This window comes from Leptodactylus fuscus, chromosome 5 (genome assembly GCF_031893055.1).
Source record: "Leptodactylus fuscus isolate aLepFus1 chromosome 5, aLepFus1.hap2, whole genome shotgun sequence".
NCBI classification, from domain to species: domain Eukaryota; kingdom Metazoa; phylum Chordata; class Amphibia; order Anura; family Leptodactylidae; genus Leptodactylus; species Leptodactylus fuscus.
In genome coordinates, this window is record NC_134269.1 from 4,000,137 (window position 1) to 4,020,659 (window position 20,523).

General features: G+C 45.0%; 2 protein-coding genes across 2 annotated transcripts; both read right to left on the reverse strand.

The window, feature by feature from the left end:
• Nucleotides 1-5,711: 5,711 nt before the first annotated feature.
• LOC142204308 (olfactory receptor 10A7-like) lies at nucleotides 5,712-6,698 on the reverse strand. The gene has a single exon (XM_075275619.1). It carries the CDS (start codon nucleotides 6,696-6,698, stop codon nucleotides 5,712-5,714), a length of 987 nt encoding a protein of 328 aa, XP_075131720.1.
• Nucleotides 6,699-18,041: 11,343 nt separating this feature from the next.
• On the reverse strand, nucleotides 18,042-19,037 carry LOC142204310 (olfactory receptor 11L1-like). The gene has a single exon (XM_075275621.1). The coding sequence runs from the start codon at nucleotides 19,035-19,037 to the stop codon at nucleotides 18,042-18,044; it is 996 nt and encodes a 331-aa protein (XP_075131722.1).
• Nucleotides 19,038-20,523: the final 1,486 nt, after the last annotated feature.

Here is a 20,523-nt window from a genome sequence, read left to right on the forward strand (position 1 = left end):
TATGGTTCATACCAAACTTGTTCAACCCCAAAACACATCAGAGACCCGTGCCACCAAATCCGAGCACAAAACAAATCTTTAGAAGTTCGTCCATCTCTAGTCTGTGGTTTGCTGCATGCCGGAGTCATTTACCTTATATTGCTGCATAGAGTTATACATTAGGGGGGATTTATTGAAACTAGCAATCCCTCCGCCAGTTTTAATTGTCTGCCAAACACACAACTTGCTATAGTTATTAGAAGGCTAGTTAGTAATTCCAGTACATGTAGGTGCGCCTGGTTGCAGGAGCTGGCGTAGATTGGTGGTATAACTCGCACCAGTTTTCTGGGCCCAACCAGACTCATTCCCCACTCCGCCCATTGTCTAAAAGTGGCAAGTGGGGAACAGGGGCTTGTGTCATCGTGTGCCAAAAATGCACAAAGCTGTGGCACAAAAGAAGGCTGAGAACAACTACATTTCCAATCTACTATGAATTAAACTGCCATATATCAACTTTCAGTGTATCATTTGCGGGCTCTGTTTCTTCTCCTCTAACCCTTGTCACTTGGGTTCCTCAGGGCTCAGTCCTAGGCCCCTTCCTCTCTTCTGCACAGTCACTTTTGGACAATCCACACTGGACAAAACCAAATTTGGGTACCGGTACCACTTTTATGCTGATGACACCCAACTATATACCTCATCCTGTGACATTACCCCTGCGCCAATACAGAAACCCCTGCACTACTACAGAACACCAGTGACTGTCTGTCTGCTGTCTCTAATATCATGGCTTCCTTCTATCTCAAACTGAATCTTTTAATGAGGCTCTATCATTAGATTTTAGTGTTTTGAGAGAAATATATGCCTGAATAGCCTTTAAAAAAGGCTTTAAATAGTCATTTTTATAAAGACCCCCTCCCCTTTTTGATAATTACTAGAGATGAGCGAACAGTGAAATATTAGATATTCGTTATTCGAGTAGCCCCTCAATATGTGACTATTCAAATAAATATCAAACCCTATTATAGTCTATGGGGAAAAACCATTCGTTTCAGGGGAAACCCAAATTCGACTCAGGAGAATCACCAAGTCCACTATGACACCCCAGGAAATGATGCCAACACCTCTGGAATGACACTGGGACAGCAGGGGAAGCATGTCTGGGGGCATCTAACACACCAAAGACCCTGTATTACCCCAACATCACAGCCTAACAACTACACACTTTACACATTCCAAAAAAAACACTATGAAAATGGGAAAATACCTGGAAACCTTCTTTCCTCCCCAATTGGATGGACAGAAACCCAAATTTTAAGGTAAATAAACATTACCAAGCACCCCTTTAAATCACGTTGCCCATGACAACCACGGATGGAATAGGCAATGGGAAATCCATCAGTCCCCACCCTGAACTGTCAAGGTGGATGTGTGTGATATGGTAAGACCTTCCAAAATTCACTTTTCTGGCCCTTAACTTGAGCCCTTCCAAATTAAGTTACAGGCTCTTAAGCTGAGCTACCAGCAGAGATTGAGGCCCTTCAGGTGACTTCAGCCTCTACCTGCAGAGATTTAGGCCCTTGGAGTGAGTAGAGCCTTGCACCAGCAGAGTGTTAGCCCCTTTAAAAAATTTTGCCCCTAAAACGGTGGTTCCAGAACCATCACTCTCATTGTGTTGGATTGATGCAGTGGATTGGACTGAGGACCCAGACACTACTAGCGGTAATGGTCCTCTAATATCAGACTCTACATCAGGCATGTCAAACTCAGGGTACCCTGAGGGCCACATGAGCAACAAGAGGTTGTTGCGAGGGCCGCACACAGCAGCTAATGGCTAGGGCCTAGGGGACTGATCACTAATACCATGCATCACAAAAATCCGGCATTTCTATTGCAGGCTACATAGAGTAGCCTACAATAGAAAGTATAGAATGACAGGCTGGAGCCTCACAAGGCTCCCGGCTGCCATAAAAATGCACGCAGGCCCCGAATCTTGCTCTGGGTGCCTGCGATTGACGGTAAAATGGCACCTCAGTTGAAGCTGGCAGACACCATTATTGTGTTGGAGTGCTGGGGGGGGGGCTGGGGGAGGGGGGCTTCTGGATGTCTGGCCCTCCCTGTTTTTTCCCACCCACTTGCAATTCTTGCACTTGGGGGTTAATAGGAGCACTACTGACTGTAATGCTCCAATTAATCCCCAAGTGAAAGAATTACAAGGTGGGTGGGAAAAAAAAAACAGTCCTCAAGCCCAAGGAGGGGCCGGACAGACATCAAAAAGCCCCCCTCCTCCAGCACCCCAACCCTTCCCCAGCACTCCAACCCCCCCATCATCATAAATCTAGTATTTATCCCCTATCCGTAGGATAGGGGTTAAATACTTTAAAAATCACAATTTCTTCTGCAGAAGCTTACCTGCTTCTGCTCTTCAGCCTGCGCAGCGGTCTTGTGAGACCGCGTAGGACGCAGGCACACGTCGGGTGCGGGCCTGATTACATGGCCACGTCACCTGGTGTGTGGGGAGGAGGGTGCGGAGTGGAGGGAGGAGGGGGTGGAGCAGAGCAGGCAGGGAGACCTGCTCTCTGCGAAGGGTCAGGGGCGGCCGCTGGAGCAGTGCTGCGTCCAGCAGGGCTGCCCCAATCCACCGCTCACTTTCCTTGTACATCTGCGGCCCGCACAAAAGTCTCAAACTTTGTCTCTAAAGTTTAGAGACAAAGTTTGAGGCGTTTGTGCGGGCCGCAGATATGCCTGTAAAGGGCCGCATGCGGCCCTTGGGCCACATGTTTGACACGCCTGCTCTATCTTACCTATACAGGGTTCTGATCAGGTGTTAATAGTCCAAACAACATGCTCCAGTACTTTACATGTAGATCATAAACCACTTTCCCTTCCAACACCAGATTTAACCAAGCTTCACCATCATCATCATCATCATCATCATCATCATCATCATCATCATCATCATCATCATCATCATCATCATCCTGCTGAGATGGAGCCACTAAAGGAAACCTTGCCTTCCAAGGCATGTTCTGGAGCTGCGACTGAGCCAAATCTAAATAGAGTCCTTTGGAACTGAACAAAATTCACCAGCAGTGTTTTTGGCTCTTGGAGTGAGTAGAGCCTTACACCAGCAGTTTTTTTGGCCTTTGAGGTGAGTTGAGTCTTTAAAGGGATTCTACCACTGAAGTAACATTTTTTCTAATTGCCACGTCGGAATAGCCTTAAGAAAAAATAGCCTTTGGTGGGCCGCAGTAGAATCCCTTAAAAGAGCAGTATTTTTTGGCCTTTGGGTGGACTAGAGCCATGCAGCAGCAGTGTTTCATTTTTTTGGCTTTAGGGGTGACCCTCAAAAAATTAGATTTCAGGCCCTTGGTGGTGAGCCCTAAAACATTAAGTTTCAGGCCCTTTGGGGGAGCCTTAAAAAATTATTTTGCAGGCCCTTGGGCTGGAGCCCTAAAAATTTCTTTGCAGGCTCTTGGGGGGTATCCATGAAAAATGTATTAAAATAAAAAAAATTAAAGTTTTTTTAACAATTACATTAGGGTGAAGGGGCTGGGGTTGGAGGAGGAGGATGAGTGAATTGGGTGCTGACAGCCCCTCTCCAGTACCTGGACTGTGGACTGGATACCCAACTGGATATCCACATCCTCGCCCACGTCCCCTGCTGCATGATTGGCAGGTTCACTGTATGTTTCTCACACTGAGAACAAGCTCTCCCTATCACTCCAAAATGAAAATGAGACGAAGATGGCCGACACTATTGTTATGCCAGGGAAGGTGGGAGGGAATATGAATTTTTACTATTTGTGAAGAGTCTTAATAAATCTCATTCCTGCACTACTCAAAACATTTATTAGTTACATAGTAGATGAGGTTGGATAAAGACATTAGTCCATCAAGTCCAACCTATAACGCTACAATCCCTACAGTGTTGATCCAGGGGAAGGCAAAAAACCCATGAGGTTCATACCAATCGCCCTATTTCAGTGGAAAAAAAATCCTTCCCGACTCCAATCTGGATCAACGTGTCCTTATAATCTAGAGTCCATAACCTGTTATATTTTTCTCTTCAAGAAAGGCATCCAAGTAGAGATGAGCAAACACTAAAATGTTCAGGGTTCAAAATCCGATTCGAACAGCCGAACACTGTTCGACTGTTCGAACGAGTTTCGAACCCCACTATAGTCTATGGGGGGAAATGCTCGTTTCAGGGGTAGGCAACATTCGATCAAATTCTACTTACCAAGTCCACGAGTGAGGGTCGGGCTGGATTCTTCTCCCTGTGCAGCGTTCTCTTCTGGCCTTGAATTCACTCTGCTAGGCATTGGGCCTGGGCAGAGCCGGAAGAGGACATGGGGAAGCTGCGCAGGGAGAAGACTTCTAAAGGTAAGAGAAGAACTAGCGTTGATTGGCAATGTATAGCATTCTGCCAATCAACGCTGGTTCTGCATCAAATCTTAACTTCGAACAGCTAGTAGTACTCAATCAAGTACGAGTATTTTGAATACTGTAGTATTCGATCGAATACCTACTTGCTCATCTCTACATCCAAGCCCTCTTTGAACTTGTTTAATGAATCCGCCACTTCCCGGGGCAGAGAGTTCCAGAGCCTCACTGTTCTTACTGTGAAGAATCCCCTTCTATGTTTCTGGTGAAAGTTGTCACTGTCACTGGTCTAGGTGTAGAGGATGTCCCCTTGTCACTGTCACTGGTCTAGGTGTAGAGGATGTCCCCTTGTCACTGGTCTAGGTGTAGAGGACATCCCCTTGTCACTGTCACTGGTCTAGGTGTAGAGGACATCCGCTTGTCACTGTCACTGGTCTAGGTGTAGAGGACGTCCCCTTGTCACTGTCACTGGCCTTGGTGTAGAGGACGTCACCTTGTCACTGTCACTGCTCTAGGTGTAGAGGACGTCCCCTTGTCATTGTCACTGGTCTAGGTGTAGAGGATGTTCCCTTGTCACTGTCACTGGTCTAGGTGTAGAGGACGTCCCCTTGTCACTGTCACCAGCCTAGGTGTAGAGGACGTCCCCTTGTCACTGTCACTGGTCTAGATGTAGAGGATGTCCCCTTGTCACTGTCACTGGCCTAGGAGTAAAAATATCCTTAGAAAGTTCTTTGTATTGCCCCTTCATGTATTTATTCATTGTTATTAGATCTCCCCGTAGACGTCTTTTCTCTAAACTGAATAACCCCAAGTTTGTTAATCTCTCGTTGTCCTCCAGTCCACCCATTCCCCTAATCATTTTGGTTGCTCTTCTTTGCACTTTTTCAAGTAATGACATGCTATATGCAATTCTTACTAAATTTGCCCCAAATTGTTCTAAAAACAGTGATATGAATTCCCTTTCATGTGACTATAGGCTTATGCTGGATATGGAATTGGAGTCAGAATGTAGAATAATACAGGAATCAGAGTCAGAGTTGGAAGTTTATTCTATTGACTGCACGGCTCTGGCCACTATACCTAATACAGGGGCTAATACAACCTCATAACTCATGACATGTTCAATAAAGATGGATCTTGGGGCAACATGGTGGCTCAGTGGTTAGCCTTGCAGCGCTGGAGTCCTGGGTTCAAATCCTGCCAGGAAGAACATCTGAAAAGAGTTTGTATGTTCTCCCCGTGTTTGCGCGGATTTCTTCCCATTCTACAAGGACATACTGATAGGAAAAAAAAATAAAGGTGGATCTTTATGAATGTATTCTTTAGATTGATGTCTGATGGTGCCTTCAAGGTCTGGTTTTTAGTCCTTGTATGGATGATCTGCATGGAATATTGTGGCTGATTCTCCAGATCTTATTCAATGTTTCTTGTGTGGCTTTTTTGACATCTTCATTCTTCAGACTGTATATAATAGGGTTGATAAAAGGAGTAAATACAGTATATAACAGGGAGAGGATCTTACTCATGCTCAATGTTTGCCCTTTTGTTGGGACAACATAAACACTGAACATGGTCCAATAGAATATGGAGACCACAATGAGGTGGGAGCTACAGGTGGAGAAGGCTTTCTGTCTACCAGTACTGGATGGGATCCTTAAGACTGCCCGAACTATAGAAGTATAAGACACTACAATGATGGTGGTTGGGATGAAGACAAGTGGAAGACTTAGTAAATAAACCTCTAAATCAATAATAAAGGTGTCTGAACAGGCGAGGTCTAGTAGGGGGACAATGTCACAGAAAAAATGGTCAATGATATTAGGACCGCAAAAGTCTAGCTTTGCTGTTGATATGGCATAACCGAAGATAATAGAAAATCCAAACAACCAGCAGGCTATGGTCAATATCCTACAATGTCCACTTGTCATGATGGTGGAGTAACGGAGGGGATTACAGATGGCCACATATCTGTCATAGGACATCACTGAGAGGAGAAGACACTCAGAAGCTTCAGAGGCACAAAAGAAATAAAACTGTGTAATATAGCCATTAAAAGTAATGGCCGCCCTATTATTCAGGAGGATGTGGAGCATGTTGGGGGCAATATTTGTGGTTAATAAGATGTCAGTGATGGAGAGTTGTGAGATGAAGAAGTACATTGGAGTGTGGAGGATCTTACTGGTGGACACCAGGGTGATGATCAGGAGGTTCCCACATATTGTCAAACAGTAAGTTACAAGAAATAGACAAAACAGTGAAACTCTTTCACATTGGCTGCCCTGAAATCCTAAGATAAAGAATTTTGTTACGACCGTCTTGTTGTTCTCCTGCATTAAAAACCGGTAATTGTAGAGCTTGGAAGAGAAAAAACAGAAATAACTTACATAGGAGGAGACAAAAAGTAACGTGGAAATAGGGAAATAGTAGACGGCCCCTAGAAGACATTATCCGATAAACATTGGTCCGGATTTACTAAGTAGCAGAATTCTGTTTGCTCTGATTTGTATGCCAGTGTAACTATTCTCTTGTCCTGAACATCGCTGCCTCTGTTGCTACATCCCAATTCTCATCCAGTTGTATCACAGCTCATTGTTTTAAATGTCATAGTAGATGTAAAGTATAATCATACGTATCACCCCAAGTAAGCAGGTATACAAAGCCGAAATCCATCAAGTACCCCAGTATATTGTTCTCCATGATAAAACATGGCAAATGTTAGAGTAGTGATGGGTGCATTTACTGGATATTTTTGAAAATTGGAAAAAAAAATAGATACAAAATGTCTAAATCCTGGTCCTCGAGGAGAACAACCTTCATATAGTTATTTGAAATACCTTGGGTAGTTCGTTTTGTTATGTGTTGCAGCTGCTACTTAAGTATTGAGAAAATTTTACTGCAAAAAATTATGTGGGAAACAAAAATATGGACAATAGATCTTATATTTAGAGAGATGTATCCATCCTTGACTTACTATAATATAGATGGAACCAACTCAATACACTATTGTAACACGCTATCAAACACATCGAAAGTCTGCAACTCAACACCTTGACCGGGTGACCCACATAGACACAATAGGGAGGACAGCAGATAACTTTTATTATATTACTTATAGCACATTGTAGAAAACTGCTTATCTTGTGACATATTAACTAGAGATGAGCGAACAGTGTTCTATCGAACACATGTTCGATCGGATATCAGGGTGTTCGCCATGTTCGAATCGAATCGAACACCACGTGGTAAAGTGCGCCAAAATTCGATTCCCCTCCCACCTTCCCTGGCGCCTTTTTTGCACCAATAACAGCGCAGGGGAGGTGGGACAGGAACTACGACACTGGGGGCATTGAAAAAAATTGGAAAAAGTCATTGGCTGCCGAAATCAGGTGACCTCCATTTTAGACGAATAGTGGATTTCAAATCCGGGTCATATGAGAATGTGAACTTTGTGACTATGAGACAGGGATAGCTGTACAGGCAGGGATAGCTAGGGATAACCTTTATTTAGGGGGGAATGTTATTAAAAATAACTTTTTGGGGCTCTATCGGGTGTGTAATTGTGATTTTTGTGAGATAAACTTTTTCCCATAGGGATGCATTGGCCAGCGCTGATTGGCCGAATTCCGTACTCTGGCCAATCAGTGCTGGCCAATGCATTCTATTAGCTTGATGAAGCAGAGTGTGCACAAGGGTTCAAGCGCACCCTCGGCTCTGATGTAGCAGAGCCGAGGCTGCACAAGGGTTCAAGCGCACCCTCGGCTCTGATGTAGGAGAGCCGAGGGTGCACTTGAACCCTTGTGCACCCTCAGCTCTGCTACATCAGAGCCGAGGGTGCGCTTGAACCCTTGTGCACACTCTGCTTCATCAAGCTAATAGAATGCATTGGCCAGCGCTGATTGGCCAATGTATTCTATTAGCCTGATGAAGTAGAGCTGAATGTGTGTGCTAAGCACACACATTCAGCTCTACTTCATCGGGCTAATAGAATGCATTGGCCAGCGCTGATTGGCCAGAGTACGGAACTCGACCAATCAGCGCTGGCTCTGCTGGAGGAGGCGGAGTCTAAGATCGCTCCACACCAGTCTCCATTCAGGTCCGACCTTAGACTCCGCCTCCTCCGGCAGAGCCAGCGCTGATTGGCCGAAGGCTGGCCAATGCATTCCTATGCGAATGCAGAGACTTAGCAGTGCTGAGTCAGTTTTGCTCAACTACACATCTGATGCACACTCGGCACTGCTACATCAGATGTAGCAATCTGATGTAGCAGAGCCGAGGGTGCACTAGAACCCCTGTGCAAACTCAGTTCACGCTAATAGAATGCATTGGCCAGCGCTGATTGGCCAATGCATTCTATTAGCCCGATGAAGTAGAGCTGAATGTGTGTGCTAAGCACACACATTCAGCACTGCTTCATCAAGCCAATACAATGCATTAGCCAGTGCTGATTGGCCAGAGTACGGAATTCGGCCAATCAGCGCTGGCCAATGCATTCTATTAGCCCGATGAAGTAGAGCTGAATGTGTGTGCTAAGCACACACATTCAGCACTGCTTCATCAAGCCAATACAATGCATTAGCCAGTGCTGATTGGCCAGAGTACGGAATTCGGCCAATCAGCGCTGGCCAATGCATTCTATTAGCCCGATGAAGTAGAGCTGAATGTGTGTGCTAAGCACACACATTCAGCACTGCTTCATCAAGCCAATACAATGCATTAGCCAGTGCTGATTGGCCAGAGTACGGAATTCGGCCAATCAGCGCTGGCCAATGCATTCTATTAGCCCGATGAAGTAGAGCTGAATGTGTGTGCTAAGCACACACATTCAGCACTGCTTCATCAAGCCAATACAATGCATTAGCCAGTGCTGATTGGCCAGAGTACGGAATTCGGCCAATCAGCGCTGGCCAATGCATTCTATTAGCCCGATGAAGTAGAGCTGAATGTGTGTGCTAAGCACACACATTCAGCTCTACTTCATCGGGCTAATAGAATGCATTGGCCAGCGCTGATTGGCCAGAGTACGGAACTCGACCAATCAGCGCTGGCTCTGCTGGAGGAGGCGGAGTCTAAGGTCGGACCTGAATGGAGACTGGTGTGGAGCGATCTTAGACTCCGCCTCCTCCAGCAGAGCCAGCGCTGATTGGCCGAATTCCGTACTCTGGCCAATCAGCACTGGCTAATGCATTGTATTGGCGTGATGAAGCAGTGCTGAATGTGTGTGCTTAGCACACACATTCAGCTCTACTTCATCGGGCTAATAGAATGCATTGGCCAGCGCTGATTGGCCGAATTCCGTACTCTGGCCAATCAGTGCTGGCCAATGCATTCTATTAGCTTGATGAAGCAGAGTGTGCACAAGGGTTCAAGCGCACCCTCGGCTCTGATGTAGGAGAGCCGAGGGTGCACTTGAACCCTTGTGCACCCTCAGCTCTGCTACATCAGAGCCGAGGGTGCGCTTGAACCCTTGTGCACACTCTGCTTCATCAAGCTAATAGAATGCATTGGCCAGCGCTGATTGGCCAATGTATTCTATTAGCCTGATGAAGTAGAGCTGAATGTGTGTGCTAAGCACACACATTCAGCTCTACTTCATCGGGCTAATAGAATGCATTGGCCAGCGCTGATTGGCCAGAGTACGGAACTCGACCAATCAGCGCTGGCTCTGCTGGAGGAGGCGGAGTCTAAGATCGCTCCACACCAGTCTCCATTCAGGTCCGACCTTAGACTCCGCCTCCTCCAGCAGAGCCAGCGCTGATTGGCCGAATTCCGTACTCTGGCCAATCAGCACTGGCTAATGCATTGTATTGGCTTGATGAAGCAGTGCTGAATGTGTGTGCTTAGCACACACATTCAGCTCTACTTCATCGGGCTAATAGAATGCATTGGCCAATCAGCGCTGGCCAATGCATTCTATTAGCGTGAACTGAGTTTGCACAGGGGTTCTAGTGCACCCTCGGCTCTGCTACATCAGATTGCTACATCTGATGTAGCAGTGCCGAGTGTGCATCAGATGTGTAGTTGAGCAAAACTGACTCAGCACTGCTAAGTCTCTGCATTCGCATAGGAATGCATTGGCCAGCCTTCGGCCAATCAGCGCTGGCTCTGCCGGAGGAGGCGGAGTCTAAGGTCGGACCTGAATGGAGACTGGTGTGGAGCGATCTTAGACTCCGCCTCCTCCAGCAGAGCCAGCGCTGATTGGTCGAGTTCCGTACTCTGGCCAATCAGCGCTGGCCAATGCATTCTATTAGCCCGATGAAGTAGAGCTGAATGTGTGTGCTTAGCACACACATTCAGCTCTACTTCATCAGGCTAATAGAATACATTGGCCAATCAGCGCTGGCCAATGCATTCTATTAGCTTGATGAAGCAGAGTGTGCACAAGGGTTCAAGCGCACCCTCGGCTCTGATGTAGCAGAGCTGAGGGTGCACAAGGGTTCAAGTGCACCCTCGGCTCTCCTACATCAGAGCCGAGGGTGCGCTTGAACCCTTGTGCAGCCTCGGCTTTGCTACATCAGAGCCGAGGGTGCGCTTGAACCCTTGTGCACACTCTGCTTCATCAAGCTAATAGAATGCATTGGCCAGCACTGATTGGCCAGAGTACGGAATTCGGCCAATCAGCGCTGGCCAATGCATCCCTATGGGAAAAAGTTTATCTCACAAAAATCACAATTACACACCCGATAGAGCCCCAAAAAGTTATTTTTAATAACATTCCCCCCTAAATAAAGGTTATCCCTAGCTATCCCTGCCTGTACAGCTATCCCTGTCTCATAGTCACAAAGTTCACATTCTCATATGACCCGGATTTGAAATCCACTATTCGTCTAAAATGGAGGTCACCTGATTTCGGCAGCCAATGACTTTTTCCAATTTTTTTCAATGCCCCCAGTGTCGTAGTTCCTGTCCCACCTCCCCTGCGCTGTTATTGGTGCAAAAAAGGCGCCAGGGAAGGTGGGAGGGGAATCGAATTTTGGCGCACTTTACCACGTGGTGTTCGATTCGATTCGAACATGGCGAACACCCTGATATCCGATCGAACATGTGTTCGATAGAACACTGTTCGCTCATCTCTAGTCCTTACCTAAGTATTCTGCAGACTGAGAGCAATGCATTCCCTGGTGTGGGGTGTCTGAGGATACGAGATAATACCAGGCATCTACCGATGGAAGCTTTTTATGAGGCTGGCACTGAGAATTGCTCATAGCTAGGGACCTGGAATATGTCCCCGGTGGGAAATGTTCTAGTTATTTCAATTATTTATTAATTTTTTTAATTTTTTTGTTTTGTTCAAATCAGTAATAAAGTATTTCTAGATGTTCCTCCTAATACTGATGAAGTAAAGTTACATAATGTGACAATCAGTTGTAAACTCTTACAAAGGAAAAGTAGAGTAGTTGTCCATGGATAGCCAATCAGGTCGCTGCTGGGGTTGAGCCGATCTTGAGATTTCAGGATCAATTTTAAAATCCGATTTCCAATCATTTTCCAGTCGATACCGATCATGAAATTTGGACTATATGGCCGAATCAGTCAGAGAATCAACGTTGAGGTCGAACAGGACACTTTTTTTTCATCATCCTGTTCCAGTCTCCTATTGGACACACCTCAAAAATCCACCTCAATATCAAAGTTAGATTCTGCCATATTCTAAGGCCGGGGCCCCACGGGCCAGAAACACCATGATTTACCCACGGCGGAAACGCTGCAGGAAAAATCCCGGTGTAACAGGCCAGAGTATACCCTCACGCAGAAATTAAAGGCAATGATACATTCCCCTCACATACTTTTTTTTTTACTTCAACCAGAAAAAAACTTGGTGTCATATACTAATCCAATGCCAAGCAGAGAAAGGAAATGCAAAAACTGACCCAGGCCACAGTATACCCCGGGGATAAACTTTATTCCTGGGGGTATAAAATAGTCTAGGTCAGACACCTGGTGTAAAAACTTTTTGCACAATTTTTCCAGTATACATCAGGTGTAGAAATTAAGGTCAATGATACCCCAAATCCCTCAATGCTAATGATTTCATTGGGGTATAATATGACCTGAAAGGTATAAATTGGCCTACGCCACTTTAACCCCAGATTCCATGTTAGATAGGTATAATCTGGCCTGGAGGGGTATAGTTTGGCCTAGGCCAAACTATACCCCAGGGTGTAAAATAGGCTAGGCCAGTTTATATCCAGGTATAGTTTGGCCTAGGCCAGTTTATACCCCGGGGTATATTCTGGTCTAGGCCAAATAATACCCAGGGTTAATCTGGGACAGGGTTACTCTGGCCTATTACACTGGCATTTTACAATACTTGCAAAGTGGATGAGATTCATGAGAATTCCATGCCCACTTTGCGGTAAAAAATTGCAGTGCGGACACGCTGCACGGTTTTGGAAATCACAGAATTCCAAATATATGTAGGGAAACGCCGGCGGTTTTCCCATAAATATAATGGTAACAGAAAGTCTGCGGAGAAAAACTCAGTGAACTTTCTGTTCAAAGCGCTGTGGGAAGAACCATGATGCGTTCCTGCCATGGTTGTTCCCGCAGCACTTTAGCGCTGCGAACCATCCCGTGGGGCCTTAGCCTGAGTCTCAATAACCCCCTCATTGTGCATTTTGATTTTTTTCGTTGTTGTTGTTTAATCATCTAGCCCTAAAGTGCCAAATGGACGAGGCCTCCTTTTTCAAAACTTACATGTGTCACTTTATATGGCAATAACTTTCCGACGCTTTAACTTACACAAGTGATTTTGAGATTGTTTTTTCATTGTGAAATATTGTGCTTTGTGTCAGTTGTAAATATTGATATGTAAAATTGATCAATATTTGTCTATTTATTTATAAACAAAATTGGAAATTTGGGGAAAAAAATAGCAAATTTCAAAATGTGGACTTTGTTACCATTAGTCAATGATCTACAAATATTCCCAAGTCCTTCCCTACCAGTGACTCTCCCAATATTACAGTTCTTGGAGATGCATCTTACATGCACATTATTATTATTAGTACTCAGATGGTAAATGTCTCATATTCTACCTGACATGGGGGGGGGGGTTTATTGAAACTGACAATCCCTCCGCCAGTCTTAATTGATTGCTTGCCAAACGCACAACTTGCTATAGTTATTAGGAGACTCCGACCTGTTGGTAGATCCAGTATATATAGGTGCACCTGGTTGCAGGAGCTGGCGTAGATTTGTGGTATAACTCAGACCAGACCCAACCAGACTCACCCCCCACTCTGCCCACTGTCTAAAAGTGGCAAGTGTGGCACAGAGGCTTAGATATGCCACTGTGCGCCACTAATGCACAAAGCTGAGACACAAGAGAAGGCTGAGAACAACTAAATGTCCAAACTACTATGAATGAAACTGCCATATATCAGCTCTGTGTATCGTTTGCAGGCTCTGTCTATTTCCCTTTTACCCTTGTCGTTTGGGTTCCTCAAGGCTCGGTCCTAGGCCCCTTCCTCTTCTCTCTCTACACAGTTGATTTTGGACAATACATATTGGACAAAACCAAATTTGGGTTCCGATACCATTTTTATGTTGATGTCACCCAACTATATACCTCAACCTGTGACATCACCACTGCACTAATACACAACACCTGTGAATGTCTCTCTGCTATCTCTAATATCATGTCTTCTTTCTATCTCAAACTGAATCTTTTAAAGACTGAACTACTTCTGTTTTCACCATCAGCTACCTGAGCTAACCCTGATATTTCCGTATTCTCCCATGTGCTGGTGTTTTCAGTGTACCCTTGATGTCAAGTGCAAATAAAGACAGGATGGCGGAGGTAAGAGGCACAGCTTGTCTCTTTGGCGACATGGAAGCAAAACTCACATACAATAGCAAGTTTCACACATAAGACACATACACAGAGAGCAGATTGGATATGTTCTTAACCTTTTTCTTCAGACCTACGAACCTTTCTACTTTAGTGATCTGGGGCAACCACTTGGGATCTAATCCTCCTTTGCAGCCACTCTTGGGAAAATGCAGGAACATCTTGGTTGTGGAGACCTAACTTTTATCACTGGTCAGCCCTGGAAATGATCAATATCTTCAGGATTACAAACTCTTGATTCTGCAAACTTGGGAGTGTTGGGGTTTTTAACTTCGTTTATCTAACCAACAGAGCTCAAGGTGATCTGAGAGAAGTTAGGACAGCCCCCTCTAATACTGGATACTCTCTATCTGTGATGAACAAGAAGTTACTCTTGGGTAAAGATTGGGGGGTCCTGGTCACAACTAAGCTCCTCCCACCTGATAGTCATTCCTACCTACACAACAATACAGAAATGGTAAAGTAACTCCAAAGTGTCCAGTGTAAACTCAAAAATGAAAAAAAGCCCAGATCACCAGAAAACAATAGAAGATATTATAAAACATATTGTTACGGTTAGCAGACTGTTATGATTTGCAGGATATATTTAAAAAAAAAACAAAAAAAAAAACACCTAAATAATAAATCCTGTGAAACCCACTGGGCTCTGAACTGCAGGGCACACTGGTGTGAACAAGGCCCGACAGTTACCCTCACTGCCGGGCTACACCACAAACTTGGTGCTTCACTGTTAGCTGCACAGGGAAACTACCACTGCAGTACAAAGCAGCTGCTTAAAGGAATTATAAAGTCTTGCAGTTACTGCACTGCAAGACCAAAGACAAACCATGACTGTGTGCTCCCAGCAGCTTACTGGGCCATGCCCACACCACAGCCACCTGCTGAGGAGCACCACAGGTAGCAGCCTGCCTAAGGTAGGAGGTTCACAATACTAAATAAAGGAGAGATTCCCACAAACTCTATCTAAGGGGCTGGTTCCCCACAATTTAAACCCAAAAGGTTGAGATTCCCTCTACCTATCTAACTGGGCAGCTTTAGGGCAAACCTAATTCTTGCACAGACGTGCACCAAGTGTTATTAGGCTAAAGCACCCGACAGCCCAAACCAGCCTCCTTAAATGGCCTTAAATGGAGGGAAAGCAGGACTGATCAGTGAGCCCAGGTGCTGAAGCAAGATGCCAATAGGCTGACACCATTGTCAGTCAGCAGACCAACCAACGGCTGCAAGGGGATTAACCACATGCATGCTGGAAGAGGCTCCGATCCTGATACTATGGCCACACCTGCTGCACAGTCCAAACATAGTCTAACTTAAAAAAAAAACAAAAAACATAGCCTGTGGAGCCCAACTGGGCTCTGAACCACAGGGCACTCTGGTGTGAATGAGACAATTAACTTCACTGCCAGGCTACACCACCAACGGAGTGCTCCCTGTACCTTACAAGGAAGCCGCATCTTCAGTACAGAGCAGCCGCAAGTGAATTCTACGGTCTAGCAGTTACTTCACCGCTACTTCACCGCTAGACCTAAACATACTATGACCGTGTGCTCCCAGTAGCTTCCTGGGCCGCACCCACTACTGCTACCTGCTGTTGTAGCACAGCCAGGAAGCTGACAAGCTGAGGTAGGAGTTCCCCAGGAATCTACAATTCCTACCAACTAAACAGAAGACAGCTAACTGCCCAACATACATTTGTACACTTGTACAGGATCATTAGGAACCCTTCCTGACTAAGACAGCTTGCTGCCAAAACTAATGTCTTGCACTAACGTGCACGATTTGGAAATGAGGCTAAAGCACCGGGCTGCCCCAACCTGCCTCCTTAAATGGAGGGAAGGTGGGCCTGATCAGCTAGCCCAGGTGCCCAAGCCAGGTGCTCATAGGCTGACACCACGGTCACTCAGAGGAATAACCTCGCCCATAGGCTGCCAAGGAATTAACCCCTGCAATGCTGGACTTCCAGCCATAAGGAGGGAATGACAGTGTATTACAGCGCCACAACAAAGCAACAGGCTGTGACTAAAGATGAGCAAACAGTGTCCAATTTAGTACATGTTCGATCGGATATCAGGCCGTTCGAGATGTTCAATTCGAGTCGAACACCAGGTGGCAAACTCACTAAAAATTCAATTCCCCTCCCACCTTCCCTGGCGCTTTTTTTGCACCAATAACTGCACAGGGGAGGTGGGACAGGAACTACAACAACGGAGGCATTGAAAAAAAAATTGGAAAAAGTAATTGGGTGGCTAAATCAGGTGACCTCCACTTTATACGAATGGTGGATTTAATATCCAGTTCATATGAGACTGTGAACTCTGTGACTGTGAGACAGGGATAGCTGTACAGGCAGGGATAGCTAGGGATTACCTTTATTTAGGGGGGAATGTCACTCACCCAGCTCTTTGGAGCTCTATCTGGTCAGGATCCCTGTCAGCTTGCGATATGTGCGAGCTGACTTTTTCCCATAGAAATGCATTGATCAGCGTTGATTGGCCGAATGCCATACAGACTACAGCAATCGGCCAATCAACACTGGCTCTGCTGGAGGCTCGTCTGTGAGGAGGCAGAGTCTAAGATCAGACCAGAATGGAGGCTGCTGTGGACCGATCTTAGACTACACCTCCTCCGGCAGAACCAGCGTTGATTGGCCAAATGCTGTGCTCTATATGGCATTCGGCCAATCAACGCTGGTCAATGCATTCCTATGCCAAGATGTAGCAGTACTGGCCGTGAGCTCAGCTCTACCACTCTGTAGATTCCACCGAGCTGAGTGCACAGCCAGCACTGCTACACCGGAGAACCGCTGAACTCAGAGCTGAGTGTGCAGCAGGGTTCAGCAGTTCTCTGGTGTAGCAGTGCTGGCCGTGCGCTGAGATCGGCTCATCTCCAGAGTAGCTGAGCTGAGCGCATGGCCAGCACTGCTACATCTCCAGTGGATCAGTGATGGCCGTGCACTCAGATCGGTTCATCTCCGGAGTAGCCGAACTCAGCGCATGGCCAGCACTGCTACATCTCCGGTGTAGCAGTGCTGGCAGTGCGCTCAGCTCGGCTCCTCTCCGGAGTAGTTGAGCTCAGCGCACGGACAGCACTGCTTCATCTCGGCATAGGAATGCATTGACCAGCGTTGATTGGCCGAATGCCATACAGAGTACAGCATTCAGCCAATCAACACTGGTTCTGCCAGAGGAGGCGGAGTCTAAGATCGGTCCACAGCAATCTCCATTCTGGTCCAATCTTAGACTCCGCCTCCTCACAGACGAGCCTCCAGCAGAACCAGCGTTGATTGGCTGAATGCTGTACTCTGTATGGCATTCGGCCAATCAATGCTGGTCAATGCATTCCTATGGGAAAAACTCAGCTCGCACATATCGCAAGCTGACAGGGATCCCGACATAATATAGTAACTTGGGCATGTTATATGCCCCCAGACATGCTTCCCCTGCTGTCCTAGTTGCTTTCCAGGGTGTTGGCATCATTTCCTGGGGTGTTATAGTGGACTTGGTGACCCTCCTGAGTCGTATAGTGGTTTCCCCCTAAACAAGTATTTATTTCCCATAGACTATAATGGGGTTCGATGTTCGATCAAACAGTTGAGTATTGTGTGACTACTCGAATCAAACTTTGAACATTTCACTGTTCGCTCATCTCTAGCTGCAACCTGACCCTTTTGCCGCAGCTGCCACACTGTCCTAACACGTATCATGCATTGACATTGACAGTATGGTAAAAAGTCCTTCACAGTGGCTCTTTTCTAAGACATTTCATAAGAGTGGATTTTTATTAATGTATTCTGTAGATTTATGTCTGGCAGTGTCTGCAAGGTCTGTTATTTCATCCCTGTATGGATTATTTCTACAGTATATTGTGGATGATTTTTCCATGTTGCATGCTTATGAAATGTTTCTTTTATGGCTTTTTTCACATCTTCATTTTTCAAACTGTATATAATAGGGTTGGCTAAAGGAGTAAATACAGTATATACCAGTGAAATGATCTTACTCATGGTCGATCCTATCTTGGTTTGTCCTTTTGTTGGAACAACATAAACACTAAACATGGTCCAGTAGAATATGGAGACCACAATGAGGTGGGAGCTACAGGTGGAGAAGGCTTTCTGTCTACCAGTGCTGGATGGGATCCTTAAGACTGCCCGGACTATAGAAGTATAAGACGCTACAATGATTACAGTTGGGATGAAGACAATTGGAAGGCTTAGTATATAAACCTCTAAGTCAACAATGTGGGTTTTAGAACAGGCAAGTTCTAGTAAGGGGACAAGGTCACAGAATATATGGTCAATGATGTTGGGACCACAGAAGTCCAGCTTTGCTGTTGTTATGGTATAAATCAAAACTATGGAAAATCCAACCAACCAGCACATGGCGGCGAACATCACACAATGTCTACTTGTCATGATGGTAGAGTAACGGAGGGGATTACAGATGGCCACATATCTGTCATAGGACATCACAGCCAGAAGAAGACATTCAGAAGCTTCTGAGGCACAAAAGAAATAAAACTGTGTGATACAGCCAATAAAAGTAATTGCCCCTCCATAAGTCATCAGAATGTGGAGCAGGTTGGGGACAATATCTGTGGTCAGTAAGATATCTGTGATGGAGAGCTGTGAGATGAAGAAGTACATTGGGGTGTGGAGCTTCTTGCTGGTGGACACCAGGGTGATGATCAGGAGGTTCCCACATATTGTTCCACAGTAAATTACAAGAAATAGACAAAACAGTAAAACTCTTTCATATTGGCTGCCCTGAAATCCTACGATAAGAAAGAATTCTGTGACCACCGTTTTGTTGTTCTCCTTCATTTAGAACCTGTAAGTAGTTAAAGTAATTGTTAGATGTAGTAGGACAGAAAATGTAGGGCATCAATTCATGGACAACCCAAAAAGATAAACAGTAACACATATTAGAACAGATTTACTAAGGTTATTGCTCCAGAATTCTGGGTTAACATCCTCCAAAAATCTAGCTAACATGCTGTGCAACACATATCTTATGTAACATAGTAACGTATCAACATAGCAATGAGGTCAGATGAAGATAAACGTCCATATGGTGAAGCCTATAAACCTGCATGGTCAATCTGTAGGATAGGAAAGAATCTATGAGACTGACACCCGACTTCTCTAACAAAGTAAGGCAACTAATAAGTCATATAAACCTAATGGGGAAACTACTAAGTAATTTGTGCCAAAAACATGCCTAACTTGTCTACAACGCCTCAAGCCACATTTATCAAGCCTTAGACACTTATCAGACACATTTGCACAAAAAAAGTCATGAGTTTTTAGAAAGTTTGTGAGACCGAAGGTGCGAGACTGTGCACCACAAAATGAACCAAAATTGGTGTTGGTGTAAGGTCAGACTACAGAGACTTACTAGACTCCAGGTTTGACAGCATTAGACACTTTGATAGATTTGGTGCAGTTTAAGTCTAGTCTAAGTTTGCAGATAGACACTCCCTAAATATTAATGCATTTTGGCCTATGCGATTTTTGGAGCATCTTGTTAAAAGTGTTTCACATTCCAATATCAAAGCTGCACTTTTTTATTCCTTTAAAATCCTACTTTTTTCTTTAAGAACGAACTTATAAGCATTGGCAAATCTGAATGAAAGGAAACATTTCCATAAAGTTTCTTAAATGTTTCAAGTTTTTGGTGCACGGCCTGATGTTTGACACATCTTCTGACATCATGAAATCCATACTATTATATACGTGACATATATCATAAAGAAGAGCCTGTTCCTTTTCACCTCAATAATCCAAATCCACAATCCTAAATTAAACTGCAGGAGAATGTAATGAATACAATGTTTATGCTATTCTTTATATAATATGAATGTATCGATGTGATAACCATCTGGCAGAATGAGTCGGATACATCTCAGTTCTTGGCATCTATATTTAGTTCAGGATTTGTTCTCCTGTGTCTTCTCTCAGGTCTCTGCTGTTATGGATGATGACCTCAGACAGCAGCATAGTCTTCCATGGCCACAAGAAGAATTACCTGTGATATTTATCTATAAGATGACGGCGCGGTGCCGGGTGGAATAAGCCCCAGGAGATATCACTGCCATTATCTAATTGGTCTCTAATGTTTCATTCAATAATGGAAAATAAAAAAATAAAATCTAAGTGTTATAATTAACTTTTGATATTCCGAGGTTCTCTGCTTACTATGTAAGAGTATATTGTACATAATATATATGTGACCGGCAATGTATGGAATCCGGCATCTATGGAATGCCTAAAACTAGGCGGCAATGTATGAAATGATTCGTTATTTCAC